At 34.4% G+C, this 11,364-nt stretch overlaps 1 protein-coding gene across 1 annotated transcript; it reads left to right on the top strand.

Annotated features, from left to right (window-relative positions):
- The first annotated feature begins 2,921 nt into the window (after positions 1–2,921).
- LOC114722520 (protein EMBRYO SAC DEVELOPMENT ARREST 30-like) lies at positions 2,922–10,702 on the top strand. The gene is given in 12 exon segments (XM_028908569.1): positions 2,922–3,102; positions 4,881–5,108; positions 5,253–5,337; positions 5,832–5,902; positions 5,986–6,074; positions 6,373–6,616; positions 7,314–7,426; positions 7,696–7,786; positions 7,984–8,112; positions 8,771–9,324; positions 9,934–10,124; positions 10,127–10,702. Coding segments are annotated over 11 exon segments (1,977 nt in total). The 5' UTR covers positions 2,922–3,102; positions 4,881–4,940; the 3' UTR covers positions 10,369–10,702.
- The last annotated feature ends 662 nt before the right edge of the window (positions 10,703–11,364 follow it).

The raw sequence follows: 11,364 nt of genomic DNA, 5'->3' as shown, positions 1-11,364 counted from the left end.
CCTTCTCTATTACTAGTTAAAGCCCAAAGAACGCTTACTTGTCCAAAGAAAGCCCATCTCTGTTACTGGTTAAAGCCCAAAGAATGCTTGCTTGTCCAAAGAAAGCCCATCTCTATTACTAGTTAAAGCCCAAAAACCGTTCATTTTGTTCGAGCCAATATTATGTAAGGGCCGTTTGAAGAAATAACGATGAAAATGGAATTAAAATTCATATTACACAGCTATTTTTTTTTTTTGACCGGAGTATTACACAGCTATTTGATATATGTCATTATTTGGATTTCATGTGAAATATTACAAGGGTGGACGCATGAAATTCCAGTTTTGCCCTTGTCATTTTCATCTCAAACCCCCCAAAACAGGAGCGAGGACAGCGTATCAAATATTTTTAAATTTAATATTCATTTTCATTTTCACATCCATATATATATATATATATATTTTTCGTTTTTTTTTTCATTTCTATCAAAATTTATTCCAACTTACCAAAGTATATGTAATGAAAATAACATCATCTCTTATGCCTTCTCTCACAACAAGTTCCTAAATCTTGATTTTGCTCCAAGGTTTCGAACAAGGGATTCGGAACTTTACACAAGTGACGGTAATACATCAGAACATACACGTATAATATTAATAAATAGATATAATGAAGGGGAAATAGTAAAAAAAAATCTTGAAATAGAAAAATTACAGACAGGAGCCGATTTATAAAAATTATTGTCAAAACTCATATTAATATTGTCATGGGTCCTTATTTGTCATTTTTTTTATTTAGACAGTCTTTTTTTACTATTTTTCCTGTAATTAAATATTGAAATGGAAAATGACAGAAAAATGACAAATAAACTTCATAATGCCAAAAACATATCCTGAATTTGAAAAATCCTAATTTAGTCACAAGTGAATAATTTGGCATTTATAAATTTGCTGAAATGATCATATTGTCCTTCATTTTATTCATTATTTTTAAAAAACCAACACCCCTACTGGCTAACCAATCACCGGAGCTCCAGTGGCAGCAGTGGCGGTGGCGGTAGTCACTGGAGCTCCAACAGACAATTGGTAGCCGGAGCTCCAACGGTTGGAAACAATTTTTTTTTTGAAAATTTTTACAACTTCAGTATAACGGTTAACAATTTTTATAATGTTATTAATAACTTCAGTATAGCAGTTAACAATAGATTTTTCGAGAAATTCAACAATTGGTTGTCGAAGCTTTAGCGGTCAGAAACAATTTTTTTAAAATTTTTTACAATTTCAGTATAATGGTTAACAATTTTTGTAACTCTATTAACAACTTCAGTATAATAAGTAACAACATGTTTTTTGGAAAATTCAACAATTAGTCGTCGGAGTTCCAGAGGCAAAAAACAATTTTTTTGAAAATTTTTACAACTTCAGTATAGTAGTTAACAACTTTTTGAGAAATTCAAAAATTAGTATTTTTACAATTTCAGTGATGCCGTTAACAAGTTCTGTAACTCTATTAACAATTTTGGTATAGCATTTAACAACAGGTTTTCTTAAAAGTTCAACAAATTGGCATTTTTACAACTTTAACAACTACTTTCTTTTTAAAAATTTTTACAACTTCAGTATAACGGTTAATAAAAGTTTAGTATAACAGTTAACAACACGTTTTTCTGGAAATTCAAAAAGTAGCATTTTTACAACTTCAGTAATACTGTTAACAAACTCAAAAACCTGTTGTTAGTGGCTATACTAAAGTTATTAATAGTGTTACAAAAGTTGTTAACTGCTATATTGAAGTTGTAAAACTTTTATTAAAAAAATTGTTTCTGGCTGTCGGAAATTGTTAAATTTCCCGCAAAACTTGTTATTAACTGCTATACTGAAGTTGTTAATAGCGTTACAAAAATTGTTAACTGTTATACTAAAGTTGTAAAAATTTTGAGAAAAATTGTTTCCAACCGCCAGAGCTTCGGCAACCAATTGTTGAGTTTCCCAAAAGATATGTTTTTAACTACTGTATTGAAGTTGTTAATAGCGTTACAAAAGTTGTTAACCATTATACTAAAATTGTAAAAATTTTCAGAAAACTTGTTTTTGACCGCTGGAGCACTGGTGACCAATTGTCGGCCGGTCGTCAGAACTCCGGTGACTGCCCAGCAAAATTATAAATACCAAATTAGTCATTTAGGACTAAATTAGGATTTCTCAAATTCAGGAGATGTCTTTGGCATTATGGAGTTTATTTGTCAATTTTCTGTTATTTTTCCTATTGAAATCTCTATATAAATTAGTAATATCTTTAATAAATAGTTTTCAGTTATATGTTTTTTTATCTTGAATAGGCATTTGTTTATTTTCCAATTAAGACTTGAGAAGTATGCCCAAAAAAAAAATTAAGACTTGAGAAGGGTGAAGTGAGGTAGGGGTAAATTAATGTTCTTATTTAAATAGTACTACCTCTAGTTCTAATTATAAGAGCTAATTGACTAATTTGAGAAGATTAAGGAAAGAAGTTAAATTAGTTATTTATAACAAATAGGTATTGTCTTTCTTAAAATATCCTTGTTAATCAAATATATTGGTTAGAATTACTATTGTTAGAAGGACTACTTTGGGAAAAAATACATAAATATGGGAGACAAAATAAATTGAGATCTTATATTTAGAACCAAAATAAAAATCAAATAAGATCTTATATTAAGGATCGGAGGTAGTATAATGTTTTAAGGAGTCTCGGAAATATAATTTAAACATCTATAAAAAAAAGTCATAGTAGTATAAATAAGACAACATTGCTTCATTTCACTTTTTTTTTTTTTTGCCATCTAATAAAAAGGTAATATATTTGATCTAACAGTGGAATTCACAGGTAGAATGATTATACAAAAGAAATTAAGAAATTGAAAAGAATTAATAAAAAATTAATTATAACCCGAACAAAACACAATGTCGTCTGCTGGAAGAAGCAGATCCATTTTTCTTCGTCGACGAACACGCATTCTACACTTGGTTGAGCTCGCCGTCGGCCGCAGCCCACCGCTGTCAGCCCTGCGTGGTTGTTCTCCGGCAAGTATTGAACAAGGTTCGAACTTCGAACCCAAGGGCTTTGTCTTCTCCCAAAATCAGGTGAGACTGATTTGTTCAATCTGGCTTTGATACTAGATTTGAATTTGTTCCCCGCATCATCTGTTTCCTGCGTGGTTGTCAACACTGTGTCGGACGCCGTCCCACCATTTCTTTCTTTGTTTTGGATGTTTCATTTTAATTTGGCTTTGAATCCGGTCATGCAATCGTTTGAATATTGACGCTTTTGAATCTGGGATTAGTCGCACGCTGAGTTTAATTCTTTTAGACTTTGATTACTAGTTTTTGCTTATATGGTGTGGAATTGGTTTTAATACTTCTGCCCTCTTCCTTTTGATTACTAGGGACTTATATGCTTTGGATTGTGTTGTTGTGCAATGCTGGATTTTTTCCGTATTGGCATGCTGTTTATCAATCTCTTCATATTATCATCAATCTAGAAAATTCTCAAGGTATTTTTGCTGCATGATCTGGCAAATGACTTAGCTCCATTTGTGTCTGGCAATTGAGGAGCTTGAGTTTAAATCATTTCCCGCTGCTCATTGGTCTGTAAATTTAGAAGCTATTGACAGAAACACTTTTCACGATCATAAATTGCAGTAGTGTTATCATCGTCATTCTTCAGTGCCTTGGAGAAGTTGCCCGAGTCAATTGGCTTACTATTACTAAGGCATCTTCATTGAAGTATCTGGAACAGAAATTAAAAGGGCATGAAATCAACTATTCATATTTCAAAGATTTCATCGGGGGCAGATGCCCTGACTGGGTGTAACATTGGTCTGCCTATGCCTGTGTGAGATGAATTTACTATTCGTTGTTGGATCTGCCATCTTTTCATTGTACATGAACAGCTTGAGAATATCTTGAATCCATTTGGGTATATATGATTTTGATTGTAAATTTTGAGATTCAAGTTTAACCATACATGAAGGTCAATATTGAATTCATTTATGAGATCCTATCCTGATTTGGGGTGTATGAGTTTGCTTGTCAACTTCCTTATTTAGTTTTTACTACCCCATTTTGTGCTCACTATGGATTTAGAGGTTGGTTTTATAGGATCAGAATTAAGAAGAGAGGGGTTTAGTGGAAGGAAGGGTTTTGTTTTCTTCTGCTTTCTCCTATTTCTCTTCATCAATTCTAGACCCAGACTGTAGAATTTAATTACTGTAACGTGCTCATGAGTTTTCCAGCACATACTATGTTTGGAAGTTTGGTCATTTGGTGAATTTCTAGTTTGTTATATCGTTTTATTTTTCTGATATTGAATTGAGCCAAAACATTTTTCTTGAAATATCATTTACTTTTCGTTTATATATCAAGCAAGTTGTTCATCCATCAATTGCGGATTGCTCTTAGCTTGAAAGTTATTGTCAAGCTTTTCTTTTTCCCCTTCTACTTTTCTTGCATGTGATGTTGACGAAGTTCATTACAAACAGACGAGAAGCCTCAGGCTGCCCTCCTTTGGCATAGCACTGTTGTTGTATTCTGGATCAGACAACAGGATTTTTAATCAAATCTTTTAATCATTTAAGAGCTACATTATTGTTGTTTCCTTCACATACAGTTGGTTTCTATCAATATGGCATGTGATGCTAAATAAGCAAAATCTGTGTTTAACCCAAACGGCTTTTGGTAAGCATGACACAGATTAAAGTTGGGCATTCAAGGATGGAATAAAAATCAAAGAAAGGATTATGCAAAAGTAGATAAATGGGTCAAAGTCCATAGAAAGAATTTATTCTAGATATACAATATATTACTTTTCCAATATTAGCATTGAACTATATAATTCATTCAGAAAGTACACTTTTCTGTAGATGGTGCGGCTAAAATCAACTTCATTTGGTGCTGGATTGGTGTAGAGTGACCTAGCCAAGATGGCAATCGTTACTAAGATAAAATGGGTCATTCTTTCTGTAATCACTTTATCTGTGGCATCCATCATCATTCATCTCTCCTTAGCAAAATTTTGGACTGTTAGCATATTGCAGTATGGAGCAATGACTGGTCTTCCTGAGGATTTCGCTTCCAAATTGGGCAGACAGGTGATTTTAGATATACTTGATCGTGTTGAAAGTGCATGCATCCTGTTTTTCACTTTAATATACTTGATCGTGTTGAAAGTTCATGCATCCTGTTTTTCACTTTATTTTTTAACATTTTAGCATAATTTGCTTGGGATTATATAGGTTATAAAGAATAAGAAGCTATGGGGTGCCATAGAGTCTTTGGAAACTTTGCAGCCTTACGTCAACCCTAGAAGCAGCTATTCTGGTAATATTACTGCTCAAAATAATTTGCAGTTCATTATAGAGACGTCATAGGTCTGAAAGTGTGCAACATAATTTGCAGTTGAGTAGGCATGTCACATAGATTTTTTTAAGGGTAAAACTTCTATAGTATTATGCCTTTTTCCTACTGGCAAAAATAAGCTGCCAGTTAGAAAATGAAGTTACATTCTCAAATTTTTAGGTTTAGATGCTACTTAGTAAATAGATTTTTGGAAACCCTACTTCATCATTCAATTCCATTTTTTCTTATCAATACAACTGGAGAAGTATAGAAATTGATGCATGCTTATGATTGTAAATTGAGGCTTCTCTGGTTGTCCAAGAATATAAGTTGTGATAATATTCTTTAATGGCTTTTCATCTTTGACAATCTTCAAGTGTAATTGTACTTCCTGTTGTCATAACAACAATATTCCTTTCCTTTGAATTTCATGCTTTATATTTTTGTTTTGAAGTGATTGTTCCTATGCTTTACAGTTCCAAAGGAGCAGAACAATGGTTTCATTTATGCGAAAGTTTTTGGTGGGTTTGCACAAATAAGATCTTCGGTATGATTCATCACATACATTGTTTTTTTTCTAAAAAATGTTTTTATTTGATACTAAGTCTATAAAATTTGTTGATTTTACAGATCTGTGATCTGGTCGCAATATCCAGGCTTTTAAATGCTACCCTTGTCATCCCAGAAATTCAGCAAAGTACTCAATCAAAAGGCATTAGGTATGTGTCCTGAGGTTTCAGGAGTAATTTGTATGCATTTGTGCCCTCTTTTTTTTTCCAAATCGGATGGCAAGATCAAAGTCTTGAAATTATAACAAATTAATCACTCCAAAACGGAGTTGCCTGCGGGGAGTCCGCTCTCAAAAGTGGGATACAACCCATTGGTGGTTGCTGCACGATCTTGAAAGTCTCTGTCAAAAATTGAGCTTCTTTTGTTATGTTATTAAATATTCCCCCATTCTTTTGCTTAAAATATATACGTATATGTATTTACGTGTGCTTTTAACATTTCATTCAGCTCAAAGTTCAAGAGTTTTTCCTACATCTATAGTGAGGAGCAGTTCATAACATACCTGAAAAATGATATAATCATTTTGAAGACTCTGCCCGACAATTTAAAGGAGAGGAGGAGAAGAAATGAAGTTCCAACATTCAAGCTCAAAAGTTCAACTTCTCCGAACTTCTACATGGAAGAAGTTTTACCAAAGCTAAAGAAATCAAAGGTTATTGGCTTTATAGTTTCTGCTGGTGGCTGTCTGCAGGTATTTCATTTTCTGAAACCATCAATTTATGTTTAAACTTTAGTTTCTGTCTTGAATATTGTGTTGCTTGCTTCAATAAGAACCTGCCTTTTGTTTCTTCTTCTTCTTCTTCTTCTAACACCAGTACCAAATACTTTCCATATGGCGGCAATTCAGTCAGATTTTGCATCTTTGGATTCCCTTTAGATCTTGGAAGTTTTTCACTAACCTTTACTTGAGTCTTGAGATTAGATTATTGTGGTTTGTCCTATTTTTAGTGTGCTTAATCGGTTATAGCTGACTTTTTTGCTAACGAATTGCCATGCATGTCGCGTGATTGACAAATGGACTGAGGAAGGGATTGATTTGAATTAATATCATTTGCTTGACCTTAATATCATGATGCCTAGGCTTTTCAGTAATTCATTCCTTATTTGGACTTGAAAACACAGTTTGACCCCTGAAAATACTGAAGGAAAAGAAAGTTATAGAAGTTGCTTTTTAAGTGACTCACCTTTTTAAGCAAGGGCTAACCTCCCCTTGCTATTTTCCCTCCTTTCAGATGGTACATTAAAGTGTATTTTCTAATTTCAAAGGCATCTTCTTTAACGTGCTTTGGATAGTAGAATTTTGATCTTCATGCTTTTTTGGCTGTGACTTTTTTCATTCACCAAGATACTATAGTTGGCCTGAGACCTATTTGCATCCTCTTTTGCAGTCAATTCTTCCACCTAGCTTGTCAGAGATTCAGAGGCTAAGATGCAGGGTTGCCTTCCACGCACTCCAATTTCGGCCTGAAATTAAAATTGTTGGCCAACAAATGGTTAACAAGTAGGCATGCCTTTCAGTTGACAAATTAATGGCCATTTGCTATATTAACATGTAAAAGTAGAAGCCTCCCTTTTTTATCTGTGCTCGGTTCAATATCTTTTGTTTTTGCATTTATGTTTCTGATGCTTTGTATTTGTATGATCCCAAACAATAAAGGATGTTGTCACTAATGCCATCCCATTGAGATTTTATGTGGTTCTCATGTCATCCCATCCATCACAGATCTTTACTTCATTTAATGTCTAAGAGATTTGTACTGTCTTTTGAAGGTTAAGAGCATTGGGGCAGCCCTTCTTAGTGTTCCATCCTGGTTTACTGAGAGACATCTTGGCCTATCATGGTTGTGCAGAACTCTTTCAGGTTTTTTCTTTCTTCTTTTTAAATGTTTTCTCTTTCGTATGGCCTGGGAATGATGGGGCTATATTGCCACACTGATATGCATGCGTTAGTTCCAAGTTTTAGAGGGCATTACTAGAATGATATTTCATAAGTTTGATCATCTATACTCAGCTTCTTACCATGTTTTCTGATTATCTTATTAACATTCTGTATGTTAGGATGTCCACACTGAACTCATCCAGCATCGAAGGGCTCAGATGAAGAAAGAGAGAATCGTTAATGAGGAATTGAATATTGATTCACACTTGCAAAGGGATAAAGGTTTATGTCCTCTTACGCCTGAAGAGGTATTCTAAAGTTGCTAATCTTTAAAAAATTTCATCTAATATCATGTGCTTGATCTTAATGTCATGATGCCTAGGCTTTCATCAATTCTAACATGCACTCTTTCATGAGGTATATCAAAATGCATAATCTAATCTCTGACCTAGTTTAATTACCCAATCAAGTATGTGCACAGTTCATGTGAAGTCTCTGATTCTAGTCCATCATGTAACATATGATGACAAGATTTGGAATCAGAAAAGGTTAGGGAGTTAGCTTTCTTTCTATCTTTCTTTTCGTATTTTTGCTTTTACATATTTTGTGAAGAACCAGGGAAAAAAAGAGAGTACCGCAAATGATGTGGGAATTCCTTCTGTCTCACTGATTCGTGTGCTTAAATGTGTCCATTGTTGTTAAAACTCCTGCAAAAAGTTACTTATTCCTTTTTCCAGGAATTTAACTGTCACAAATGAAGTACAAGTAAATCTGTCCAATTTTGTTAAAACACCTGCAGAAGTTACTCATTCCTTTTCCAGCAATTTTACTGTTACAAATAAAGTACAAATAATCCTGTTTTTGGGAATAACTCTGTTTTTTGTGGATACCAACAGATTGTCTTTTGGCATTTCGTAGTTGTGCTATTGGGATGTTGATTTACTGTTGTTGTAACAACGCATGCAGGTTGGCATTCTTCTTCGAGTAATGGGCTATCCTTCCAGAACAATTGTTTACCAAGCTGGGTCAGAAACATTTGGAGGTCAACGTGTTTTAATTCCTCTACGAGCCATGTTTGCCAACTTAGTGGACCGTACTTCCTTGTGCAGTGAGAAAGATTTATCTGACTTGGTTGGACCTGAAGCACCTCTTCCTCCGAATGTTTTCCAACCACCTCCTGTAAAAAGTGCAGACAAACTTAAAGAAGAATGGAAGAAGGCTGGTCCTCGGCCTCGGCCTCTTCCTCCTCCTCCGGATAGACCTATTTACCAACATGAAAAAGAAGGCTGGTATGGCTGGATTACCGAGACTGCAACAGAGCCCAATCCTGCGCCTTTGGATCTAAGGATGCAAGCTCACAGATTAATTTGGGATGCGCTCGATTACATTATTTCTTTAGAAGCAGATGCTTTCTTTCCAGGATTTAACAATGATGGCAGTGGATGGCCAGATTTTTCAAGCCTTGTCATGGGACATCGACTTTATGAATCTGCTTCCTCTAGAACATACCGACCAGACAGGTAACTTGTGCTTGGAAGTTGGGATTAAATTAATAATATCTCCTCCAGAAAGGAACTATAGATTGGAGGTACCCTTGAAGGCATTACAATTGCCTCATTTTTCAACTATTATGGAACCAAAATTGACTAGGTTAGCTGACTGAAATAATTTATGTCACATTGGCATAACTTCAGGACCCTTCCTTTTTTATTCGGCTTGCTGGGGTAGTATGCTCCCTCCAGAGAGGTGGAGTCTCATCTCATACGTTGAGCACACGCGCATATATATGCACCAACACTTGTCCAACTTTTGTGCGCGCGCGCGCGGGGGCATACTTGTCAATTGTATGCAATATATACGGTTAATGATTGTCCCTTACACGAGCACCCATACTTGTCTGGTTTTTTCTTGAACTTTTGTCAATTGATAAATTAAAAATTCCTTGCATATCTACACTACAAGTGAAGAGAATGATGAATGTTTACCTGCTTTACATTTACGTCTTCACACCATGCTCTTCTTTGGACAGATATGGATGTTACTCTCGTAAACAGTTGTTGAAATTTCTTTGTTGATCTGATCAATTATTACATCTCTGTTGTGTCACATTACCTTGGTATGTTTCCCAGGAAAATTTTGGCGGAACTTTTCAACGTTACCCGTGACAATATCTACCATCCCAGACATAATTGGACAGTTCTAGTACAACAACACCTAAACAACAGCCTGGGCGAAGAAGGCCTCATAAGGCAATCTCTCCGTTCAAAACCAGCAATGTTTCTTTCACATCCTCTTCCAGAATGCTCTTGTAGACTAACTTCTCAGCCACGCCTGTCAAAAGTAAGGATGGTCGGTTCCTATTTGGAGACGAAGAAGAGTGCCCTAAGTGGATGAAGCATGCTAGTCAAGCAGGTTCAGGTACAGAAGGGGTTACAGTGGAAGACAATGCATTGCCAGATTATGAGAGTAATGATTTTGTTGAAGAACCTGAATCTGATAAAAATGGCAAAACCAATCTCACTCTGATCTGGGAGCAAGATGAGGAGATGGATCCAAATGACTAAAAGGGTGAGCATATCAGAACTTGTCTAGAGTCTGAACAGCATTCATTTTTCTGCCGTGTTTCAAATGAAAGAGGTATAGGATAACGTGCGTAGGCCATATAGGTGTCAAAAGTTTTATCTTTGTCCTGAGTGAAATGATTATTCAAATTTATCCTTTCATTTCTTTTTCTATTTATTTCCCCCATAGATGTACAAAGAACAAATACCCCCTTTTCTACACTTTTTCATACGTAGCAATTCCGACGGCAATTTTGTTGTTACATACACAGTTACGGAAAGAAACAAGAAAAGTTGAAATTAGCTCGTGCCTTGGAGCTCCATTGAATTTGCTTTAGATTTTTGTTTATTTTTAATTTTAAATTTCCTTGTTTTAATTAATTGGCATTGGCATCAGCACTTTTGTTGATGTAATGTATTTGTCGATATTTGAATGTTATCTATACTGTTAGAGTACTAGTATGTGTATGCGTATGATTTTCCAATTAATACGATTTTAAATAAATGTTCGTTTCGATTAATTTTGTTTCAATGTGCATCCTTTTGATTGAAACATGAACAGTAAAATCACGATCAAGATACAAGACATTTCTTTATCAAATAAATGTGAATAAAATAAAGCAAATATATTAATTTAGAATTTATAAATCTATTAAATATTTTTTTAACTAAATTGCTATGTGCTCTCGGTGGATAAATTTAATTATCAAAAAGTTTCATAATAAAGCATAAGAAATGACCCAAAAAGAAATTTCACGTTACTTAGGATTTTATGGTGATTAATTTTATACTATTATTTATTTGGAACCTGATAATAATTTTCCTATATCTTTTCCACCAATCTGATTTCCACATCTTTACGTGCATATATATATAAAAATAATAACACGCTGAACCATTCATGAGTTTGGGATTTATTTTTTTGGATTGCGGACAAAGCGCAAGATCCGCCAACATTTTTTTTTATTAACATATAAAAGAGGAGAAACAATTAAATAC

The sequence above is a fragment of the Neltuma alba genome, unplaced genomic scaffold, assembly GCF_004799145.2.
Source record: "Neltuma alba isolate B1F8T4 unplaced genomic scaffold, ASM479914v2 tig00002353_pilon, whole genome shotgun sequence".
In the NCBI taxonomy this organism is placed as follows: domain Eukaryota; kingdom Viridiplantae; phylum Streptophyta; class Magnoliopsida; order Fabales; family Fabaceae; genus Neltuma; species Neltuma alba.
The sequence above is the reverse complement of the archived record's forward strand: the minus strand, read 5'-3'. Positions and strand labels throughout refer to the sequence as shown.